Source organism: Temnothorax americanus, unplaced genomic scaffold, assembly GCF_048541705.1.
Source record: "Temnothorax americanus isolate GAGA-0224 unplaced genomic scaffold, ASM4854170v1 Scaffold49, whole genome shotgun sequence".
Lineage (NCBI taxonomy): Eukaryota > Metazoa > Arthropoda > Insecta > Hymenoptera > Formicidae > Temnothorax > Temnothorax americanus.
Window position 1 is genome coordinate 1030038 of NW_027509646.1, and position 23796 is coordinate 1053833.

The following is a 23796-nucleotide window of genomic DNA, read 5'->3' on the forward strand; positions in this document are numbered from 1 at the left end:
TTGATTGAGATAAACTTATCCGGTATATAGAGATTATTATTCGAATAAATATGAGTTGATGCATTAAATAGAATACTGTCTTCAGAAATGAGAAAGATATAATTTATTGTCTTTCCTTAATTTATTAAATGAAGATGAAGAATGAGCGGAACATTCGTTGAGGCAGCAAGTATACATCTTTCGCGTGCGCTTGCTGTCTAAAACTGCTGTCGGCAATAAAGGCAGAAAGTTTCTAACGATTTCCTCCTGTCACGAAACATGTCGTTTCGAAATATTGCATCGCGCCAGGCGCGCACCGTTTTCTATATTGTGATCGAAACGCACAAAGTACCAATGTCTGAGCGCGCGCGCGCATGCACACGCACTCGGTTCCTTTTAATCTTTTTACATAAAAGCTTCTACAATAAAGATGTCGAGCTATCGCACGTCGTTCGGTTGTTGCAAAAAGAAGACCATATATCACTATATCGAAAAAGGAATTCGTGACTCTTCAACCGTAGGCAATAACACCAGCTGGAATAAAAATCGGAAACTATCAATTCCTCGATGTCTCTTCCATCCTTGATTTTATCATATGTTTCAAAGAATTTGTCATCGCAGGTAACTTAAGAAATCTCACGTCGTGCCTTTATCTTTCACAATGGTTGCACTCTGGCATCTCAGTCACCATATATTCTTCTAGTCTTTTTTTTTTCACAAACGTTTTCCACACTTGAATCAACATCCAAATCTTTCGCTCCATGCAATGCGGATCGTGAAGGACACGCTCGTCATGATCGAAATTCCACGTGGGGAAATCTCAAGCCGTGGTCATCGAGAGAAAACAATCGCCCGTCCTTCGTCCCACAGCTTCATCTCGTCGCGTAGCGAGTGACACACTTTGCGGGATCCGATGAAGAATTGCCATCATCATCGTCATCGCGCGCGGCCGCGTCTGTCTTCATTTCGCACGTGGATCATAATCGAATCCCTGGCTCGCAGCAATCAGTCAATCTGACCCAGTCGTAAGGTCGCCGGCGCTCTCGCACCGTTGGCGATCGGACGAAGAGAAGCTCGGAAAATCGCAACGCGCCGACATCGGGCAGATACGGGGTGGCGATTATGAGAAAGATACCCGCAAAATGCATCTTTAAGTAGACGGAATATCTACAAAAATGTCTCCATAAAATCTGTATATGTTTCGTTTACGTTCCTTCTTTTTAAATTTGTAAAATGGAAAGCAAAGCGAGAAACGCGCGCTGACGAAGATCTGGTTGGGCGATTATTATTTTAATTATTAACATTATCTTCGTCGATGATTGCGAAAGCCCAGATTATCTTCTCCTTCATTGGAAGCCTAGTTTTTCTACGCTTCTTCAGCTTACCGACGTCCTCTGCTTTTTTAACGCACGGGAATATACAAGTGCTATTTTTGATAAGCGAGTCCCAAAGGTGAATGACTCGGGATTGAAGTCATAACACACCATTTATTCATCTTTGTTTTTTTTTTTAAGGCATATTACATAATAAAGCTCATTGCGGTATATTGGAGGTAGTCGCCATCTCGTCTTAATGACACAAAATATAAAAACGTCGCGATCTGGGTTACCTACCGGTAAGCCTTGCATTCAGAGTTCAACGTTTACCGCATATCTCGGAACTTCTTCTGGCGTCACTTGCCAGCAGCTGTTAAAATACGGTGAGATCAAGAGAGGTTTTGATGTGCTCGAGGTACTCGAGTATATTATCTTATACGTGCTGCACACGTTGATAAAATTTTGCAAAAAATGTTATATCAAATCTTAATTTAGATAGAATTTAACACTAATTTTTACATGACGATTTTAAGCTGAGAGGTCGATCGATTGGATATTTACTTATAGAATAGCATGGATCAGACCAGCGTTATTAATAAAAAAAGATTTCGGTTTTCTAAAATATTAAAATGTGAAAAGAAAGAGTGATAACATAGAATCAATTATTAATCTCCGAAGCAAAATTCATTCATTTTTTTTAACACGTTCTCCCAACGTTCATCAAAATAGCATTTCGCAAATTTGAAACGTCAGCGGCGGGGCGAGAGAGCAAAGGAGGAAGTGTATTATCCCGGAAACTTTCGGAACAACAATTTCTTGCGTCAGCCCTCTTTGGCGCGCAGCCCCGTAAAGAATATTTGCGACCCTTTCATGGGCGCGTTCACTATCGATCGGGGAGGATATAACGCGTACCAGTCGTCGTTGCCACGAGTCGAGGAATTGCCAGGAGAGAGCAAGAGAGAAAGACAGAGGAAGAGAGCGAGCGAGAGAGAAGGAGAAAGAAAGAGCGAGGGAGAGGGAGATAACCAGGGTGCCACAAAAGCCACCCCTTTCGGACCGTCGACTATAAGTACCGATCGCGGTCGGTTCGCGTGGCTCATGTGCGCCCCGTGGTCCCACCGGCGTGATATAGCCTTCGCGTACGCGGAAAAATCACTTCGACTAGGAGCGCCGAAGTCGTTTCGATCTATGAATAGATCCTGATCAGTTTCCAATCGCGCAACGTCCGTCCGTTCGTCGTCCGATCGAGCCGAGGCCGAGGGCCGTCGATTCGCCGTCAGGAAGCCGACGGCTCGCAATAGCACGTGGAACCTTCTACGAGGAGCGCGGCGAACGATGACGGTGATCCCGCAGGATCGGAGTGCGGTCCACGAGGAACCGTCGTAATGGCCGGTCTCGCGGTGGCGGAGGACCCGAGTGATCGACCGGGGTGACATCGCTCGGGATCATCGAGAGAGGATCAACCGAGATGAGGAGGAGCAAATCGGGGGGGAGCGTCATCGAGGACATATGCGGGTGTTCCGCTCTGTCGTCGATCGTCCGAAAGAAAGATCTGAACTCCACCTCAGGTAAGCCTAATAGGAAAAAACTTACGAAGTAACTTTTGGACCGGAAAGATAAATCCGCTTCCGCGGAGCGTGTATCATTAGATGCGAGATTTCCGTATGGAATTCCTCAAGTTTCGATCCGTTCGACACCTCCTCTCGCGAAATATCACGTGTCGTTTTTCCGATTTTCAACGATCGAGGTATTTAATGTCACATCGTTGAAGTTCTCAACGAGCGAATGTAAAATACTAAAAATGCACCGACTGCTCTATATACGTATTATATACAATGTAACATTCCGTACGCGAATCTATCGGTACCGGCGCGGGCGGGTCGTCCAAAGTTCATCCACGGTTCGCGATTCGATCGATCGTCACGCACGTGTTCTCCGAACGACGGAAAATCCCCCGCGATCGATGAGGTGCTCGCGGCGCGCAACCTTGAACGAGAAAAGCTACCGCTGATCGTTTCCTCCTTCTCGCATCAGTGAGGAAGACTCTTAGAAACACTTCCGGCGTCTGGTTTCCGGATACCAGAGAGATCCTCTGCTTTTATCGGATTTGTTCCCATCTTTCTCTGCCTCTCGTTCTTTTCGCTTTTTGTATGAGTTACGCTATTTATCTCCATCATCACGCTTTCTTCACATCTCCTCGAACCAACGAATGCTTTTTTTCTTGTTGCTTTCAACGATTACCACGTTGTTTTGCCTCTCGCCGTTTTCTCCCTTCGGAGAAGACCCATATTGCATGCCAATTTCATTTTTATTACTGAACGTACTGTTAATCGAGATAAACTTAATAGTTGAGATAAAAGGAGCTACGTTTCCCTACGATAAAGTTAATAGTCGTCATCAAAAAGGTGTTACGAAAGTTGCGCCGTCACTCGAAAACGAATAGACGTCGTATATTTACTCCGCTCTCGTTATTGCCCCGATTCTAAATTGAATTGATCCTAGTTTCTTCGATCTTTCTACACTTTCGCCGATTCAGCGATACGATAAATCGCGCCTTACCCCCATCGGGATACGTATCGTCACTTCGGGCACAACAAAAGGAACTTCCGTGAAGGAAGATCCTGAAATCGCGATTGATGCTGACAATCGGCGCACACCGATATTCCCGCCTCTTCTCCACTTTTCTTCTCTTCTTTCCCGTTTCTACGTGCTCTGCCCCCTCCATTGGTTCACCAGCTGGTTCGTTTCTGACCGCATGGACCCCGACCCTTCGTAGAAGCCAGTTTTGAATCTCCGAAGCCAGTCGGCAGCCAGTGGCGCTTACGTTTCCTCTCGATCGAAGTCCTCCCCTCCGATTTCTCTCGTTCACTTTTCGTCTCTCTTTCGTCGCCCCGGTTTCTCACATTTCCCGCGCGATTTCTTCGTGTGTGATATTTCGGCGCATACATCATCCAAGGATTCCGAGCGTAGCGAGCAGCATAAGTTACGTGACTTCGAAGCCGTGCCGTGTCAACAAACATCGTCGGGCCTGCCTCCTTAGTCGCCCCACTACCTTGGCGGGGTGCCGCTTGCGGTCCCCTCGTCTGGACCAGGGGCCCTCGGGGCCCCCGGCCAGTGTAAGACATGTACAGTGTTTCCATTCACTGCGAAGCGGCAGCAAGGAAAGCAACGACGGAGACGTTTTTCCTTGATAAACTGTGTCGAACGGTGAATTAACGATGTAATTAATGCGCAAATGATTAAATAGTGATTTGCGATTCGTGGCGATCTCGTGAGTCTCAAGTTTTTAATCTCGAGTTGTGTTCCGCGTTAAAAGAAGATAAAGTGGTACTTTGATCTCGGGACAACGACAATTTTACGGCGCAAAAATGTGATGGAAAACGTGAAGGAGTAATAATGTGAATGTGAGAAAGCGTAAATAAACTCGCGGCGGAGTTTTATTGAAATCGAGAAGGCTGTCCGGGGAAAACGGAATCTTGTGTTTTGGAAGGGAGTACGAAGCTGAATGTCGCTATCATGGTTTTTTTCGGAAGAAAAGAAAAGGTGGAGGATCGGCGATTGTTGGCGAGCATGGACGCCATGAACGGCACGATTATCCATCAAATCGACAACGGTAAAGTTTGTCTATTGTCGCGCGGCGACGGAACATCGATGCGCGAAGTCGTAGATTAGAATGGTTTCTCGCGCGCGTAATCAACGAAAGCGACGTTTCCGGCGAAATTGTCGTCACGACTTTCTCGAAATTAAAGGGAAATATTTCCTCACTTTACGTGTATTATACAAGTACGCATTCTTGATATTAGGGAAGCACAATTTTCTCCGAACATCCGGTGCGGGAGCGAGTGCAAATATTATCGCCGGCTGCATATTTTTAATTCCTTCCCTTATTCCCACCCTTTCCCGCCCGCGTTTGCTTTTTCCTTTTATTTTAACGTCGTCCGTGGTGTAACGATTACGCCTTTCGGTTAATGACTTTCAACTGTAAATAAATTCATCAGCGCGTAGCAATATCCACTTCGGAATTGCGTTTAATGAGCTAATTAAATTGGTAATATTGTTGAGAAAGAGAGTGAGAAAGAAAGAAAGGCGCAAGAACGGCGTAGTAAAAAAATAATCAATTTATAATGACATAATTTGTATAAATAATTGTATATATAATTTTATACATATTGTCGTAATTATAACTACTGTTATAATTATTATATTATAGGTATATACATATATATTTTAATGTATTACATGCTTTATTGCTTTTATATTATAACACGATGTCGACGCTAAAGCAACAGACGTAAAAAATATATTCACTCAATTCGTGAGCGTGAAAACCGGTAGCGTATTCCGTGCACGTTGTGTCTCTCAACCATGCTTCAATGCTTTATAATGGCATGCATTTATCATTCATATGCTGCATAGTTGGCGCAGGTTATTGTTACATAGTCAAGTGGCTTTTCATCGAATAGTCGCGAGTTCCAAACGCGTAACCGGAGCATATAATCAATTGACAAGCCGCGTGCGGTTCATGAAACATCCACAGCCGTGTTTCTAAAACTGCGAACAAGGTGTAAATTTTTCTAGATATATTTTCGTTTCGTTCGTTCGTCGTAGAGGTGGTAATCGTACAAATTATGGATAGAAATAAAGAATATATTCAAACGGATTTAAAGGAGTAGCAGAAATATCGCGATCGATAATATCGAACCGCCAACAGGTGTAACTCTACTTAAATGGAACGTGATAATAATGCCTAAGAGGCCTTGGGGAGGCGTAACCACTTAAAGCCGGGAATAGAGCTGACGTTAATTGAACTCTCTTGGATATATTATTTAACAACTTTGCGCTCCGCGAGACCCTTGAGCTTATTCGAAGTATAAGATCAACCCCGTTGTCCGCTTATAATTTCTCAATTCCCAAGAAAAAGTTATAAATTATTATTCTTACTCTCTTTCTAATTATGCGCTGAATTTCAAAACTTCTTTATTCGCGTCAATACAATAAACATTTTTTGTTAGTATTCATATCCGAATGTTGTTCAGAACTCTTCTGAGCTCTCGCGCGTATTGTTCATTTTGTAAATTTATTTCGATTTCGTTTACCTTCACTTCATTTCGCGCTCGTCAAGAGAAAGCGATGAACAGTCGTAGAAAAAAATGTTCGAGGCTCAGGTCGAGGGAGATCTCGCGTGACAGGCCACCTGTAGCTGACGATATTGATCAGGCCGAAAGATGGGCCACGCCCGGGTTCACTCTCGCGTCGCTGCGACCCCCGTGTTGGCATCCCACTTCTCTCTCGTCACCCTCTTCCAGCCTCTCTTCCTCTCTATTTCTCTTTCTTTCCACTTGCTGCCATCGCGATCACATGCCGCATGCCGCATACGGCCGATGTGCTCTTCCCGGCACCGGTGAATCCGCAGCTGATTATGAACAAGTGCGTCGTTACTGTTCCAGCCGCGTTCATGCACGTGCGCGACAACATCGAGGAGCTGGGCAAAGTCGCCGACGACACGGATCTGCTGTTCCTGAAGGGCCTCCTCGACAGCCCGGTCGTCACGTCTCTCGTGAAGGTGAGTGATCCTTAGATCGTTTTACGAGATTACCCGAATGCTTGGATCTCCGTTGACTTCTTCGACTTTTTATTCGTCAGTAGATTAGGTATGAGAAACACCACAAAAAAACATCTTATCTCTCTCATTGGCGTTGTATTTTTCAATGTAAAAGAATGTGAAAAAAGAATTGAATTTTTCTTTTCTTAGACGTGAAAGGGTTCCTCTCTTTCGCTTTTAATTTCTCGTTTTCATCGTTCGGCGTCGGATACGAGAAATTCTAACGGGAAACGACATCGATTCGCAATTTTCCTCACTTTGAACGGGTCGTAAAAGCGCGAATGGATATCATTCCCGTCTATACACATCGCGCGCACAGCGTCGAACGCGTGTCCGTGTGCTCATCAAACGGTGTTTACTATGATCGTGAAAATTTATGAGGGACCCGTCTGCGATTCTTACCCATCGGTGATATTTCTCTGATTATGTCGTTGAATGGAAAAAAAAATCGAAACGTTCGCTCAAACGTTCTGGCCGTCTGCCCGAACAATCCGTGTCGTTGAACCGTCCTGCGGCGTGAACGTTGATCGATCATTTATAGTGGTAAACGCGTGATCACGACCGAAATAAACCCGGTTAAATCGGGAAATATTTTTGTGTACGGCTACGGTGTATAGTGCACGATTCCTGCGGAGAGAAAATGTGCAGTTCTCTAATTTCTAAATATAGTTCGAAATCTAGGCTGATGCAGCCTCCACGAGGAACTTGGGCAGTAACTTACCGTGGAGCAGTAACGTTTCGATCGTTTATACTTAACGCCGGTACTCTTACTTTAACGCAACACAGTAATACATAAATTTAACTTGATATATTTACTCGCTGTGCGTCCAAAGAATATCCTCACCGATGCAATACTCCCCAAACTAACAGCTATATAGTTCTAAAACTTTTTTATAATATTCCCTCTGAGTTGAATATCGCTTTTGTAAACTCGGCACATCAGATACCCCGAATTTCAATAGAATAAGTTTCGTTTTCCTACAATTTGGCTTACAATTAGGAGCGCGGATAGTATCAGTCCGTTAGAATCCGGTCGAGCCGCGTGCTCTTCCGGCGTGGGTCGCGGCGGACACGGAGAGCTCGTTCGTCGCTCAGAATGGGGAGAAAAAAAGAGAGAATTTCGGGAACCGAGAGCGTGCCGGAACGTTAATTTTATTTCTCTCCCTCGCCTCCTCTACGTGCCTTTTCACGTACCTGCATCACGCGCTCGAAACATCCGCGCGACACCCACGCTATTTCGGTCGCGACACACTTCCCGCGATCGCGAAGAGAATACCGGCCTTCGACGAGAATATTAGCGGCGATAGGCTAGGAAAAAGATCGCGTGCGTTCCCACTGTTCGGCTTCTCGATTGATTGGACTTTTCCCTCTTTTTCGAGGCGATTTTTCATATTGAATGAGAGAGTCTTTTCATTCTCCCTGTTCGACCGCATACGCGCGTTTTCCCCCTCGTCCGAGAGAGTCGGAGACCTACATTCCGATAATTGTCTACCGGCCATCACAGGTAGAACACGTGCACCGCAGCAGGTAAAGAATGTCCGGTGTCAAGAAGCCGTTAAAGAGTCAGCTCACGTCTCCCGCCTTTTACGCCGAATTGAGCCAACAGTGGAAAGTGCTGACGATCACGACGGGACGTCTTTGCGGAAAAGCCAAAGTCGCAAAATCGAGAAACGTCGAGAGGATGTCTAATTGAGATAATCCGATTATTTGAGAAACGAGGTGGCAGAAAGAGAGAGAGAGAGAGAGAGAGAGAGAGAGAGAGAGAGAGAGAGAGAGAAGAGAAAGGAGAGAACCCTCGTCAGACTCTCGATTGCTGATAATCACCTGGATGAGGCAATTCACTGCGTCATCCCGCAGGAAACGTTATAATCCCGCGTGCGAGATGCTGCGAGGCGCGGGAGGGGGAGATTGAGATTTACAGTCGCTCAATTGGCGAAATTGCCATCTTTCTCTTCGTAATAATAATTACGGATAATTGGCTGCGACCCCGCGGGACCTCTTGATTGAGCGTAGGTCACATCAGGCGCCTGCGAGCGGAGTCATCGCTCGCGCGCGCCGTGCAGAAATCCCAGGCGCGAGCATGCGTGCCGCGACGGCAATATGTTTTGTAAGTCCGTACAGCGTGTACGACGAGACGATATGTAATTTCAGTCGGTGAGTCGGCTTTGCGATCGCGCACGGGAGGAAGTGGGAGAAACACACACGCGACATGCGTGTCGATCCGCCTGTGTGGGTGACAGGACTGTACGTTGAATTCCGCCGTGGCTCTTATCAGATGCATACATATGTTCTTTCTTTTTTTTTTTATCTCGCACTTACCTCGGGTGAAGGTTCTCCCACATGACCGCTACTCTAACTCGTGCGTAGAGATATCATTGACGAAAGACGCTTCTCTTTTCTTGTTGCGAATACAAACAGTAGCGAAATTGATTTTGCTCTGATCGTTGCGGCGCGTGTTCAATTGCTGGACGCGCAGTTACGTCACTCGGCTTGACGTTGCTCGTAACTCGACTCGTGCAAACTGCCGAGTCCTCAAAACGGTGACACATTTAATAACGGAGCGGTTCAAGTGTTTCCGGTTGTTAAAAATGACTATATGCAGCTTCGGCCAATAATGGGAGCAATTTGTTTTCAGAATTGGAGTATCTTTACGACTTGGTCGAAAAAAACACCTTTTTTTCCTACCTGTCGTAGAATCTAGAGTGACTAATTTGCACCAAACAGGGCTTTCTTTTTCGTTTACAAAGCAAACAATCGGAACGAGGTTCTTCATTGTGAGCTTCCACCTGTCCCACTATCTTAAACCATTTTCGAGAAATGTCAAATTACACATTGAAAGAGGACGTTGACGTCGTTTCGATTGCAGCAATCCTCTGCAAACAGGATCACTCGTAAAGACTCGTAAACGTGACAAAATGCCTCACTTGTGTCAACAGCGTTTTCTCTGTCGAAAGCGGTAAATATTGCGGACGTTCCATATTCATCTTTTGCATGTTTTTTCATGGTAATGAAAAAAGAGGAATGTCCACCGTTTGTTTTACGGTTCATCTCCGAATTCCGAAACGTTTCAGCGGAAAAGGTTTGACTTTTGGATCAACTCCGAAGGCTTGAATTATAAAATTGCGTCAAGTATGTCATATTCTTCATTTAATTTAAAATACACCTGAGATAGAATCATAATTGGTGCGGACTCGGGTGAGAACGAGAAAGGCGCGATAAACAATAGAGGCAACGAAGAATATGCAAAGTGTCCAAGAGAGACGGAGCCTGGAGTGTCCGCAAAGACGCACGATTTCGCTTCGTTTTGCGCCGACCTTGAAACAGTGGCACCCGGACGAGAGAGCTACGCTCCTGGAGCGAACGTAGCGGAGTGCATGCCTGATGCCAGGCCAGGAGAAGGAAGGGCCCCCACCTGTTTCAGAAACGGCAGGCGACTCGCCTGTGTGAACGGGCTGCCTATGCGGAGGGAGGCCAGGCGACGTCAGTATAGGCGCGGCAGACTTTTCTGACTTGCTGCTTACTACGCGAGAGTGTCGCGCGTACGTAACGAACTCCGAGAGCACCACCCTCGTCAGCATCCTACCGTAGTCGCTTCTGCCGCCCCGTGCGACAGACGATCTGGTTTCCCTCCGTTCGAGAGAGCCGGGCTTTCCCTCGCCGATCGATACCAGACCGCGGGGGCACCGACCACGACCAGTTAGAACCGCTCAGCTTCACCAGTTCGCACGGAGCACCGCGTCGCGACTCTTTCTCCAGGTGAGACGTCACTCCTGAGGAACGCGGGAAGCATATATGTAGTTCGTAAGAGAGGCGTCTGTCGAGGTGGACGGAAGATTATCATCATCATCATCATTATCCTCAATTTCACGTTGCTCCGCTTCGCGAGTGGGACGTGAGCCGTTTGCCGAGAGGTGCGACTGAAGAAACACGAAAGTACCGTTAGTGGAGCGATTGGGAAAGGGTTCGGACGTGCGATAACGACGGGGTAGCCGGGAGAGAATCGGCGGGATATCGTATATGGCTCTAGCGATCGTCAAAGCGGATTGGGATTAACTCGATAGAAAAGTGAAAACGTAAGAGGCTCGACGGGCTCGACTCGCCTGATGATACTCGGGAGAGAAACGTGGGGACTCTCGCTCGCGCTTTGCCGTAATTCGCGCGGCAAGGTGCGGCCTTTTTTGCGCGAAGATCGCTCGCAGATCTCCCGGTCGCCCCCGTTCTCTCGAGAAGTGAAACGATGTCCGAGCGATTCGTCTCGCAAAAGGATCTCTGCAGCGAAGCGGATAAATAAATGCCGCAACTTTATAGTCCATAAACGCAAGTGCGGGGTGCGGGTGCGGCGCGTCTCGGACGCAGCCTCCGGTAAATCTCGCGTTCCTCCCGACGCAATCGGATACAACGCTCGTTGTGCGCGAGAGTCCGCGCGGAGTAAACGGGACGAGAAAACGACCGCGGCCGACTTGATGGTCCGCGACGAAGTGCGTCGATAAATCTCGCGCGACGGACGTCGATTTACGGATTTTCGCGTTTGAACTATACCACGCGAGCACGTGGGCGAGGCGCGTTGAGCAAACAGATCGAACAAATACGGGAAACTGTAAAATGTCCGGAGGAAGACTCTCGCGGTCCTCGTAGCCCGTTAATCATCGGGAGAAATTGTCCGCAACGCGCGTCGCGAGAGCACGTAATACGATGTGTATGATAATCGTCGCGCGGGAGTTTGCGATTCCCGAGAGGAAATAATTAAACGGTGAATCATCGTTCTACGGCGACGATCTACATTTACTCGTCACCGTGCACGATAATCGCAGAGTGATCGAGGAAAGATTTGCGGGCTTACAGCGAACGTTTTTCGTTTATTTTTGTATCATCACTATTATCATTAGCGTTACAGTCCTGCGTGGGGTCTTGGCCTCCTTATTGATTTCTTTGAGGAAATTTGCAATTTTTATGAGAAGGGATTGTAAGCCCGTTGCCCAACTTTTATACGTCCCAAATTTCTCTTTTTAGATCTCGTCGTATTTCAAAGAAGCGATACATTCAAGCTGAATTTGTCAAAAGAATCAGGTCATTAAGACCTGTATATTCGTCTGTATATTCGAAAACGCGCCATCTCAAACGCGTCGTCGAACGAGTCGGCACATGACCTACTTTTCCAATTACTTCATTGTAAACTCAGAACCGCACCGGGTAGGGTGGGACTAAATGTCTTTCGTGTCGATTAAATTAACTCTAATCCGATTGAACTCAATCAGCGTTTACATCACTGCATGTCACTGATCATTAACGCGTTAGCATTTTTTTCCCGTAATTCGTAAATTCTTACACAGCTCTTTTATGTTTGAAGAAATTTGTTGATTTAACGGCACATTGAACCAATAAATTTCTTTTTTCCATCTGACCGATTATTATTATATTTTCGCGGGTTACAAAGAATGTAGAAATAATTACGAATCTACAGGCAGAGGGCGAAACAGAATAAAATAATGAAAAAATAAGTAAAATCAGAAAAGCGTCGCTCGAACGTAACGCGACTGGAAAAGAAACGTTATCACTGCAGGTTGAAATTATCAACAAAACGCACCAGCGTGAAAGAGATAGGGTTGCGGAGGAGTCACATTTTTAAGGCCCGTGAGAAACCAGTTTTTAACAGGTCCTGATTTGAAGTCCACTCTCTTCTTGTCTGCGTGCCAGGTGCAGGAGCGTCTCGAAGACCCGCCGGTGCCCGTGGAGCCGGTATGCTCGTCCGTCTGTGACATCGTCGACGAGGTGTGCCACGCATTCCGGGCCTCCAGGAACCCGCACGCCAGGGAGTTGGTGAATCTTCTCGGCAACGCGTATCTGAGAGCACTCCTCGAGACGCACGACGCGATCGTGGAACGCAGGGAAACGCCTTCCACATCGGCCGATCCGCTCGTGTTGACGATGCCGACGAACAAAAGGGAGGAGATGCCTATCAGGGTGGTCGGCCTTCGGAGGCAACCGGACGAACCCCTGGTAAGTCCAGACGATATAGGAATAAACTCTCCAGCAAAATAAATAATTGTATCATTATTTATTATTTAGATAGAAGACAGCTCGCACTAATTCTAAGTCTCGATGTAACAGTCTCTCTCCATTTAAAAGTTCCTCTCCGTTCTTTTTTAAAACAACGAACATTCATTTTCTTCTTTCAAAATAATGTAGTTACTGTAAACATTTAACGAGAAAAATATTCGACACGCGAGAAACTAAATTTAGTATTATCTAAGACGAGATTGAAAAGGTTATCGCGAAAGAAGCTCTCTACCCGCGAGAAGCTCTTAGCCCGCCAGCTATACGCTCGAAGAAAAGACAAAGATGCCACTTGCAGTTCGTAAATAAGTACGAACGTTTATTTCTCCGGCATGCCATGTGTTTCGGCGATTTTCTGGTACTGCGCGCTTCTTTAAGATACTCCAACGCGCCGAAATATGGCTAGCGATTTTTAGCGTCGTCGCTTAAGGCTTTATTAATCGACATTGGGAACTGCTGTAATCTCGCAAACGAAATGCGCTTTATTTAACTCGACGTAGCTAAACAAGGGTGAGGCACTTTTGTTATTTCCGTGTCCGTATTCTTCCAGGGACTGACAGTGCAGGTAGATGAATCTGGCAATATGATCATCGCCAGGATTCTCGGTGGCAGCACGGCGGCTCGTCAAGAGCTTTTGAAAACGGGCGAGGTGATACTCGAGGTCAACGGCAAGAGAGTTCGAAATCCCGAGGAACTTCAGCAGGCGATCCAGGACGCCAAGGAGAATCTATCCTTGAAAGTGGCTCCAGGTATCGCTTCGGACGCGAATCGACCTCTCAAGTCCACGGTGAGTGCTGTAGGCTGTTTTTCCACCTCGATGCCTCTGTTAACAACTCGTGTACTCATTCCCCTTTCTTATGGCGCTCGTTCGGGCGCGGAGAACACGACGTCGGCGTCGTAATCGCCGAGAAAATTCATAACAATCTTATCGAACCGCCTTTGATTTGATTTGTCATTGCAGTGTTACATGAGGGCTCTCTTCGACTACGATCCCTCGGAGGACACGCTTCTGCCCTGTCGGGAGATCGGTCTGCCTTTCCAGAAGGGCGACATCCTCCAGATCGTCGACCAGGCTGATCCGAACTGGTGGCAGGCGCGAAGAGTGGAGGGCGAGGGTCTCGGATCGCCCGGGCTGATACCCTCGCTGGAGTTAGAAGAGCGCAGAAAGGCGTTCGTGCCGCCCGAGGCCGATTTTGTTCACAAGATCAGCATCTGCGGCACCAGAATATCCAAGAAGAAGAAGAGAAAGATGTATCAGTCCAAGTCGAACGGCGAGTTTGACAGTGCCGAGTTGCTTCTCTACGAGGAGGTCGCTCGGATGCCGCCGTTTCGACGCAAGACCTTGGCTCTGGTCGGTCCACGCGGCGTAGGTCGACGAACTCTGAAAAACAGGCTAATCAACAGTGATCCCGAAAAGTTCGGCACTATCGTACCCTGTAAGAAAATCTCGATTCGCTTTTCATTGATCAAGGTAGATATCATTGATTATCATACTGAGCGAGCGTGATTTGTTCGTAGACACCTCGAGACCGCCTAGAGTCCTCGAAGAGGACGGCAAGAGTTACTGGTTCACCGATCGCGAGTCCATGGAGACCGACATTAGGGAACACAGGTTCCTGGAGCACGGTGAACACGGCGGGCATTTGTACGGCACGAAACTGGACTCGGTGCGGGAACTGATAAGGGCCGGCAAGATGTGCGTGCTGGACTGCAGTCCGGCTGCGCTCAAAATCCTCCATAACAGCACAGAGTTTATGCCTTATGTCATATTTATCGCCGCGCCTGGGATGGAGCAGCTGAAGTCTTTGTACGATCTCGGGAGATCAACCGGTGCCAGCAATCGAAATCTAACGGTATTCTAAAGCTTGCGCCTATATTTTTTATAAAATTCGTCTTCCCTACGTCTTTTCTGTTAAATTTCTACGTCCTCTTTGAAGCTCCTCTTACCGACTATCATGTGATGCTAGCAATCTATTTGCGACAACTTGTTTATTTGGTCGTTTACTTCATTTTTATTCCATCACTTTAGTTAATTCGTTGTATAAATTTGATGTTGGCTTTGCTAGTTCGACCGTCAGAGTTCCATCAGGTACAGCTCGAGAAGAGCCAGGACACTGGAGTCCCTCGCATCTTTATACGAGGTTTGTATCGCATGACTCTCGTATTGTTTTATTATGTTATTTTTTTGCAGCATATATTCACACACCGTCCATAATTTGGAATGTTACAAAATTATTAGTAGCTATAGATTTAATTATATTTCCGCACGATATTTCCCTACGTTTTAGTTCGTAGAATAGAACCCTTCAATGCTTGGTCACGGGAACCACGAAAATGTCAACTTTCTCTTGGCAAGTTCGCGTCCTTACCAGTAATCAAATATCTTTTTAAACACTTTTCTTTACCGTAATTTTAAGGAAATCAAGCTACGTTCGTGATCTCGTGTAAAATGCATTTCACACCGCTTTTATCATGAACTATAATCATCGTACAAAAGCATTATCTTAGAAAAAGAATATTTTTACACAATAAGACGTTGGAAGCAAAAAATTGATTGACGATTCATCTGATAGGAGGACGATTTGAAATCCACGTTGGAGGAATCCGCGGCTCTGCAGAGAGCCTACGAGAAGTACATCGACCAGGTGATCGTGAACGAGGACTTCGACAATACGTTCAGGCAGGTGATCGCAGCTTTGGATGCCTTAGCCACGGAGCATCAGTGGGTGCCGGTCAATTGGATCTACTAATTGATTCCTGAGCGCAGCTAACGATATCGGAGGACACGATAATCAAGAGTCAGGCGCTGCAGAAGTTGTACGCGCGAATAAGAGAAAGATTTTTTATTACTGCCTACGTCACGTACGAAAAACTGCGAGATTACGTTGCGGGAAATGGTATTCGGAATCAGACTCCGTTTGCCGCGCGGTTAAGAAAGCGCGAGGCACGTGTAATCAGAGTACAAAGAATGCTACGAATATCTCTCGCCGCGTGAAGCGATGTCGAACGTTGTCGCGTGAAAGGCGCGATCGAGAATCTCATTATGATACCGTTTATGATTAAATACACCGTTTACGTTAGTTTGTTATAGATTTACAAACGACCCGTTCTGCGTACGAAATTTCATCGAACTTTATTTCGCATATATTACTAATATATCAAAATATCAAAATTATACAAAAAACCTCGAATTTTCAATAACTTATTTTTGACGGATCGACATAGCGGTAACGATATCAGAGAGTTATATTCAAAAAACCGAAAAAGAGACGCTTTTTTACAACGAAGAAAGTCATATCGCATGTCTTACTGCCAATCTCAACAACGACTGTAGTAGCAACGGGTCGATTGATGTGTCAGACCGCCGTCCAGTTAATTTTAGCGTACTTTTAATTTCGTTAACGATAATTAATTAATTTAGTTAACCGCGTACGCACGTACGATCATTTAGCTATTTGAGTTCACCATACACCTTCCCCGTGAATTCTGTTTCGTGTCTCATTTTACACGCTAAGTAAATATTCCTGGCATAGAGTGCCTTAATAACGCAAAGCCTACAAATTGATGCGAAAACCTTATGTCGACAGACTCGCCTTGCATTCGGGTTTTATGGAGAACAAGACTAATAATGCCTTTTCTGACGTCCGACAGACAATCGCGTGCATACATACACATCCATACGTATTCGAATTTTTCACCTTAACATACCTCTTCCGAAAAAAAAAGATACATCCAAAAGGGTCGCTTTGTACAGATACATAACGACTACGGACATATATATATCTGTATGTTAAATCGAGACACCTGTCCCGAAGAGCAACGTGACGCACGATGTGGAATAAAGTTTATCGAGCATTTGTTGCGAATTATAAATTGTACAACGAATAGATTATTATTTCAGCATTCCTATCCTCGCCTCTTTTTCAGCGCTTCACAAAAGAACGTTCGTCGAACCATGTTACTAACGATAACTCTATAAGGATTTAATATATTTTTTATCTTCATCGTCGAAAGTGTGTAATTAGGTATGGAAAAAAACCACGCGTTTGATACATGGTGAATTATACGCTCTTTGTTCTTTTTTAATACGAACGACGCCATATCTGTAGATTTTCCGCATACGTGTAAAAATTAAAATAAAAGTCTCAGGGGAATTAATCTCTTTTTACAAAGAATATCGTATTTATTTAAAGGAATACGAAGAATTTATAACTAAAAATAAAAATGTCCTCTCGGTTCTTTGCTTATAAAGTCTAAATTTAGAAATTTTATTATAAAATTTACTAATTTGCGCCAATGAGTGACATTACAGGAATAACGAATTGCCTGCGGCCGAAATAGAAAATAAAATAAATGGAGAAGAATCGCGAGAGGCCGGAGAATTTTTCTCAGCGCGGAAATAGCGGTTTCGAGATTACGAGGCCGGTTTGCTCGCACCGTTCGCGCTCCAGGTTCCTCTTCTCTTTCCGTCCGACGGGCGTGGACATACGTCCGTCTCGTTCGTGGGTGTAGCCGGAGTAACCGGACGGCGTGCGAGAACGGAGCGGACGGGGGCCTACCGGCCGCTCGGCCAATGGTAGCCTGCTGTCTGCCACGTTTCAAGGTGGCAGGGTGCTGGGTGGCTTGTCATGACACGTACGTGTCGTACGGGAAAATATCGGGTCGTCGTGTGGAGCGAACGCCGCGTACCGTCCCCACGCCGTCGTCGGGAAGATGCAGATGCTACGGCAGCTGGACGTGCACCCGAAGGTGCGCGAGGAGGCCGATATCCTCGTGAGGACCTTCAGCGGCGCCATCGGTAAACACGCGCGGGTGTGCCGTCCGTCGCCGGCGCGAGCGAGACCCGGAGAATCGCCCACGAGGACCGTCGACGAGTCGTTTACGTTCAGCTGCGTCAATTAGCGTTAATCCGGTGTGAGGTGACGCGACACCGGCGAGCGATTAACCTCGTAGAATTCTCTCCTGTTAACATGCCATTTAAAATTGTTAAATACTTTGTTGACTGAAACATTTCAATGGGTTGTAATACAACGCTTTAATTTGCGTCCTGCGATACTCGTATAAATGTTCCTAGTTAACTCGTTTTGTTTTACCATGTGTCTCTTGTCTCTTGGCATTTGTGACAAATATTGTTGTTTACACTTGGCCAGTGGTAAATAAAGCGCAGCTTGACGTGCTCGAACCTCGTTACGATTGATAAGAATCGCCGATCTCACGTTACACCAGTGCAAATGACGAAATAATGCCTTTTCAGTTACAATCATTAGTACAATCATCATGGGCATACTGTTTTTGTCAGAAGTAAACTATTATCTTACACCAACTATGAGCGAGGAATTATTTGTAGATACATCCAGGGGTTCTAAACTGAGAATCAACTTGGATATAACAGTCCCAGCAATATCTTGCGATCGTAAGTACAACTTGTACCCATACGTAGGCGAAGAGAGAGGCGATGTAGTCTGTCATTTCAGTATTTTGCAGTTTTATCGATAGACGCCATGGACACGACGGGTGAGCAACATTTGCACATAGAGCACAATATTTTTAAAAGACGGTTAGACCTGGACGGCAAACCTATAGAGGATCCACAAAGAACAAGTAAGCGTAATGTTCCTTTCGATATACGCAACATCGGCTAGAAACGTCATGTAAAAAAATGCTTTATTGCGTAGATATTACAGATGCAAAGGCTGTCAGTAAAACTACGGAGAAGGTAACGCAGGCTTTCTATAAATATCTTCTGATTGAAACGTCCGTTTGCAAATCAGTTATTATTGGCAATATTTTTACAGGCGGTAGAAATCGGTACGACCACAGAGGAGACCTGTGGAGATTGCTACGGAGCGGCCACGGACACTATGAAGTAAGTACTTCACGGTGCTTCCTACTTGTTAAGTACGTGAAATTTATTTGAACACATTTATAAAAATTTTCTTTCGTCCGCAGATGTTGCAACACCTGCGAGGACGTGTGGGAGGCCTATAGACGCAAGAAGTGGGCCCCGCCGGATCCGGCTGACGTTAAACAGTGTCAGAATGACAAGTCCATGGAGAAACTCAAGCATGCCTTCACGCAAGGCTGTCAGATCTTCGGTTATATGGAAGTGAATAGAGTCGGCGGTAGTTTTCACATCGCGCCAGGCGCCAGTTTCTCGGTTAATCACGTTCATGGTAAACTAACGAGAGTTGCAGTTCCCCCCCCCCTTATAATATTCCCTGTACTATGCTCTCACAAGCTCGTTCTTTGACGCCACAGTGCACGACGTTCAACCTTACACTTCGTCCCACTTCAATATGACGCACAAGATCAGACACTTGAGTTTCGGGCTCAACATCTCGGGGAAAACAAATCCTATGGATGACACGACCGTAGTCGCCATGGAAGGTATGTACGTTCATGCTCCTTAACGCTATTTTTATTAAAGACTTAGTGACTCGCGCTTACAATTACAAACGGTTGCAACGAAAAAGATAAGCTGCGAGATACTCCGTGACGTAGCTCCGCCCATGCGCTAGCATCGTATCCCTGTTCCGATGGCCATGAACGTGCCGAATGTACCACCACCTTGAAGCATCACCTTGCCAACGCTGTTTAATAGTTCCCTTCCTCTCAGTCCGTACCTGGCGATAAAAAAATCTTGTAATCACACATATTCAAGTTGTCCAACGCATGTGTAGGTCTTTTCTGTGCACGCGTAAAATACCTAAGGGCAGAAAATCCTCCGAAGAGCGCACCAGAGGCCATTCCCACGCAAAATCCGATTGTGAAGCCCAATTTCATTCTATCGAAGCAAGTCGGTCCTTGCTGGTAAGCTCCTCCAGGTACCACCGGCATCTTGCAGCCTGCAAAACAATTGGAGTTCCAGTGTTTGTTCCCGCAAACTATTTTTTTTTTAATTTCTAATCTTAAATCACAACCTCTCCATTCTGGCGAGAGGAACTGAATTCACCTCTCTTGAAAAGCTCTGCGAGCCTTTCATTTATGACAAATAGAAAAATTCTCCAAATTTTTAATGGAAATGCAAACGTTTTTATGGAGTTTAATTGACACACACGCACACACACACATATATGAGACTGATCGTGCACGCACTTACTGTTAAAGTGTCCGTTACGTAATCTTGCGGCGCGAGCGGGCGATCGGGGGTGATTTAACTCTTACTTTTCAATTTTGGAACTTGGTCGCGATCCTGTGCAATCGCCGGAACTTTTCAACGCATTGCTCTCGTATCACAATATCGGGAAGGCGCCATGATGGTTCCGCAACGTGAGTCGTGAGTGTCGAGCGAGAAGACGGCCGCGCCGTCTGCTATTTCCGTTTCGTCTGCATTTCGTCATTCGTGGCGGGAGATTTAAATTGCGCGTCGCTGTGTACGAATCTTGTTTTTGAAAGAACTTATAGATGGAATTTTCTCGGAGAGAAATTAAGAAACTTGAAATTTTCATAAAACATTGAAAATTGAAATCATATCCTTTTGCAGAACAGCGTATAATTGAGACTCGCTTTTGTCGATGAATTCGAGAACTATTAAAACTTCTTCATTACGAAAAGCGAAATCCTTTTGCAAATCCCTCTCGTACCCTTTATCCACGAACGTACATTTATAATTACACGCTAGAGACGATGCGTCTAAAATCCGAATCAAACGTATCCAGGTTTTTCTATCGATATATACGATGCTGTTTTCTGCTTTCAGGCGCTATGATGTTTTATCATTACATCAAGATCGTCCCGACGACGTACGTCCGCGCGGACGGTTCGACCCTCCTCACAAATCAGTTCTCCGTGACGCGGCACTCGAAGCGAGTATCCCTGCTCACCGGCGAGTCCGGGATGCCCGGTATATTCTTCAGCTACGAGCTGAGCCCGCTCATGGTGAAGTACACGGAGAAAGCGAAGTCGTTCGGCCACTTCGCGACCAACACTTGCGCGATCATCGGCGGCGTGTTCACCGTGGCCGGTCTGATCGATTCGCTGCTCTATCATTCGGTGCGCGCGATACAGAGGAAGATAGAGTTAGGGAAGTACAATTAAACACTTTGAGCCCGGCAGCAATGATCACCACTGATCCTAACTCTGTCCCTCTCTCTCTCTCTCTCGCCAATATTTGCTCGCGTTAAAATCGTCCGTTTTATCTCCAAAGGGCCTTGTTAAACAAGGCGCTGAAAATGGATTGGGATTAGTGTTAATTGATGCGACATGGCCTTAGGCAAATAATTAAGTTACGATTAATTAAGAAAAACTCGATTTTCCACTGGAGATCGAATTTTCACGAAATGGACTTTTATCGCGTATTTGGGTACGACTATTCTTATCTTGCATTTATATTAAAAGTATCGCAAATGTATTAAACAGCGATAATTTTGTTACAAGTGCAATTGGGAATACTTTACAGTATCGTCTTCGTGCGATTTAAAAAAAAAAACAAATTATACATAACTTATTAATATGCAGCGACGTATATATATATATGTTATCTACTTCTTTTTTTATTTAATAGAGGATAATTGTGGTTTCAACGAATGCGATGTAAAAAAAAAACTTATTTATACGTGATGTACATAAAAATCAGCAAAATACACGAAAGCCTATTGAAATCTCACGGAAACGGGAATACCGCTACTAGAAATTATTCGGAAAACGAAAAATATTCTATCAACATTTATTTACATACTGTATTATAATTAAAACGTTTTGAGAAACGCATTGTAAACGTCGGTGGATGTCTGTGCGATGTCTCTACAAAAGTCCACGTCTGTACCGCTAATTAAGGCTCGTGGTGAAACGTACATTGGTTTAGAAGGATCGTACTGTGCCTTTTTCAATTCCACCAGGAACAAATGCCTCTGCTCGAGTCTGGTTTTCCTGCAAAGCAGAACGTGTGGCACCTGCACGATTAAGTCACGTTGCAGCTGCATCTCGTTATGAGCGTATTCGAACGTACTCAGCAATTTCTCGCGATCTGAAAGCACAATTTAAGAGACGTCAAGCACAATTTGCCTTCGCAAATCCTAAAATTAATCGTTGCCGCGCAGGCGCGCGCGCGCGCTTACTCTTGGTCCATATCTTGGGCAGCGTGAGAAGCAGTCTCTTCACTTGCGTCTGACCGAAGCCCATCTCCTCCTTGATGCTGAACGTGTTTTCCAGCAGGTGCACCATCCTGTACGTCACCACCTTGGGCCCTTTGACCGTCAGGAATCTCACCTCCTTGCCGCGAAGCTTGAAGTTGCTCTGGAAATAGCCGAGCCTGTTGTCTATATCCTTCGTACCGTACAAAAGCCAGTTGGGATTCTTGCAGATTATGGTCTGTATCATCGGCTTGCTGTAGTTGTGCGCCCTTAGGTATCTTATCCTCGTGTGCAGATCGTCCATGTCCTCCTTGAAGATATAGGGATTCCTGGTGATGAACTCGCCCAGGTAATCGGCGGGTACCCTGCAGTCGTGCAGGAACCTTATGTACGGCATCACGTCCCGCTCGAAGTCGAGGTTCAGGATGTACTGCACCATCCCCTCCTGCGCCTCGAACTTGTACAGAGCGACTCCGAGCTTCACCAGCTCCTGAATCGTGCGGGACTTGTTCGCGTACTTGGCAAAGGTGAAGGTCGGAGTGAGGGGCGCACCGATGTCCGACAGGTCTTCGGTGCACACGTCCAGAGGATGCGGCAGCTCTATTTCACGATCATCAAGATAGTCCTCGCAAGCGGACGGAGTCGCGTTTATTTTGCTCGGGCTTAGGTTAGGTCGCGGTTTCAGCGCGTAATTTCCATCGGCGGCCTTCGCCCCTTCCGGCAAGACCCTCGATTTGCAGGAGGCTGCCTCGAAGCCTCTCTCGAGTTCCTTCGACACGCATCGTCTCGGCCCGTCGCCTCTCGAGACGAATCGCGCGATTAAATCCGTCGCGACCGGTCGTGCCGTCGACGCGAGCGAACAACATCGTCGAAACATACTCGATACCCGTTCCGTTGCCGCATCGGCGTCAAGCAATTTAAGTCAAAGGACCGTGCGACTGTCGAATCTTCCTCACGTACTTTTGTTAAAAAACATCCTTAACAATCTGTCATTCACCGGATAGCTCGTGGAATCTTGCAGTTTGCTTTGCTCCTTTGCTGCCAAAAATACAATAAATACATGAACCTGAGAGCGCGGCCATTTTCTTATCTAAACGCCTCCAGGATCGAACGATCGAACTACGTACTACGTAGCCACGTTTGCGAATCTTCTCGGTGGGTAAAGAATTCTGGTTCCGTTCGATAATAGATAATAGTGATAATACACAATCAATAATATTAATATTAATAAAGTAGCATAAGCCCACTTTAGACGATTTATAATTCACATCGGAAGAATATGCAGGAGAATATTTTATTCATGTGCGGTGTAGTATGAAAAAGAATCGAGGTCAGAACACGTACTTAGATAAAATATATGTTAAACTACGTGTGTGTGTGTGTGTGTGTATTAATATATATCATATTATACATATATTTAAATAATAATATATTAAAATACATTCTCGTATTTATATATAAAGCATGCGATATAAAAGTTAGAGACACGTCAGATTTCTATCCTCAGATCGTGTAAGGTGGGCTTTAAAAAATAATTAAAATTATAGATATATATCTATATATATATAAAACATAATTATAATTAAAAATACGTGGACGTTTTTGATTTACTGACTTAAGCCAATGATGCTTGGTACAGCGACAGCAAATCCGAGAACGTGCGTCGCACGAATCATTTTTAATGATGCGCGAGAAAACATAAAAAAACGAATTATACGCACGCAAGTATGCATTGAGATTTGCAATTCGCCGAGTCAGCGTCGCGTGGAAAGGA

At 45.6% G+C, this 23796-nt stretch overlaps 4 protein-coding genes and 1 pseudogene across 10 annotated transcripts; 2 read left to right on the forward strand and 3 right to left on the reverse strand.

Annotated features, from left to right (window-relative positions):
• Positions 1 to 2584: 2584 nt before the first annotated feature.
• On the forward strand, positions 2585 to 16824 carry Vari (MAGUK p55 subfamily member vari). Of its 4 annotated transcripts, none has more exons than XM_077417510.1 (8): positions 2585 to 2863; positions 6743 to 6858; positions 12592 to 12894; positions 13502 to 13738; positions 13913 to 14387; positions 14470 to 14804; positions 15018 to 15092; positions 15525 to 16824. In XM_077417510.1, the coding sequence occupies exons 1-8, from the start codon at positions 2764 to 2766 to the stop codon at positions 15699 to 15701; spliced, it is 1818 nt and encodes a 605-aa protein (XP_077273636.1). In that variant the 5' UTR covers positions 2585 to 2763; the 3' UTR covers positions 15702 to 16824. The 4 variants fall into 4 exon arrangements, with proteins under 4 accessions (XP_077273636.1, XP_077273638.1, XP_077273637.1 ...); XM_077417511.1 differs by lacking the exon at positions 2585 to 2863 and adding an exon at positions 4427 to 4908; XM_077417512.1 differs by lacking the exon at positions 15018 to 15092.
• LOC143903646 (uncharacterized) lies at positions 3673 to 4490 on the reverse strand (annotated as a pseudogene).
• A 285-nt stretch (positions 16825 to 17109) lies between the features above and the next one.
• On the reverse strand, positions 17110 to 20248 carry LOC143903700 (reactive oxygen species modulator 1). Of its 3 annotated transcripts, XR_013258783.1 has the most exons (4): positions 20051 to 20240; positions 19658 to 19796; positions 19399 to 19574; positions 17110 to 17913 (listed from the first exon to the last, which is right to left on the reverse strand). XR_013258783.1 is itself a non-coding variant. In XM_077417565.1 (3 exons), the coding sequence occupies exons 2-3, from the start codon at positions 19786 to 19788 to the stop codon at positions 19466 to 19468; spliced, it is 240 nt and encodes a 79-aa protein (XP_077273691.1). In that variant the 5' UTR covers positions 19789 to 19796; positions 20116 to 20248; the 3' UTR covers positions 19156 to 19465. The 3 variants fall into 3 exon arrangements, 2 of the variants coding, with proteins under 2 accessions (XP_077273691.1, XP_077273690.1); XM_077417565.1 differs by lacking the exon at positions 17110 to 17913 and having other exon boundaries at positions 19156 to 19574; positions 20116 to 20248; XM_077417564.1 differs by lacking the exon at positions 17110 to 17913 and having other exon boundaries at positions 19156 to 19574; positions 20051 to 20238.
• On the forward strand, positions 17614 to 21383 carry LOC143903683 (endoplasmic reticulum-Golgi intermediate compartment protein 3). Of its 2 annotated transcripts, none has more exons than XM_077417534.1 (8): positions 17614 to 17749; positions 18299 to 18364; positions 18436 to 18552; positions 18627 to 18667; positions 18747 to 18817; positions 18901 to 19124; positions 19210 to 19338; positions 20651 to 21383. In XM_077417534.1, the coding sequence occupies exons 1-8, from the start codon at positions 17665 to 17667 to the stop codon at positions 20986 to 20988; spliced, it is 1071 nt and encodes a 356-aa protein (XP_077273660.1). In that variant the 5' UTR covers positions 17614 to 17664; the 3' UTR covers positions 20989 to 21383. The 2 variants fall into 2 exon arrangements, with proteins under 2 accessions (XP_077273660.1, XP_077273659.1); XM_077417533.1 differs by having other exon boundaries at positions 17615 to 17749; positions 18206 to 18364.
• A 219-nt stretch (positions 21384 to 21602) lies between these two features.
• Positions 21603 to 23703, reverse strand: Mterf3 (mitochondrial transcription termination factor 3). Its single transcript, XM_077417532.1, has 2 exons — positions 22008 to 23703; positions 21603 to 21916 (listed from the first exon to the last, which is right to left on the reverse strand). Exons 1-2 carry the CDS (start codon positions 22897 to 22899, stop codon positions 21639 to 21641), a joined length of 1170 nt encoding a protein of 389 aa, XP_077273658.1. The 5' UTR covers positions 22900 to 23703; the 3' UTR covers positions 21603 to 21638.
• Positions 23704 to 23796: the final 93 nt, after the last annotated feature.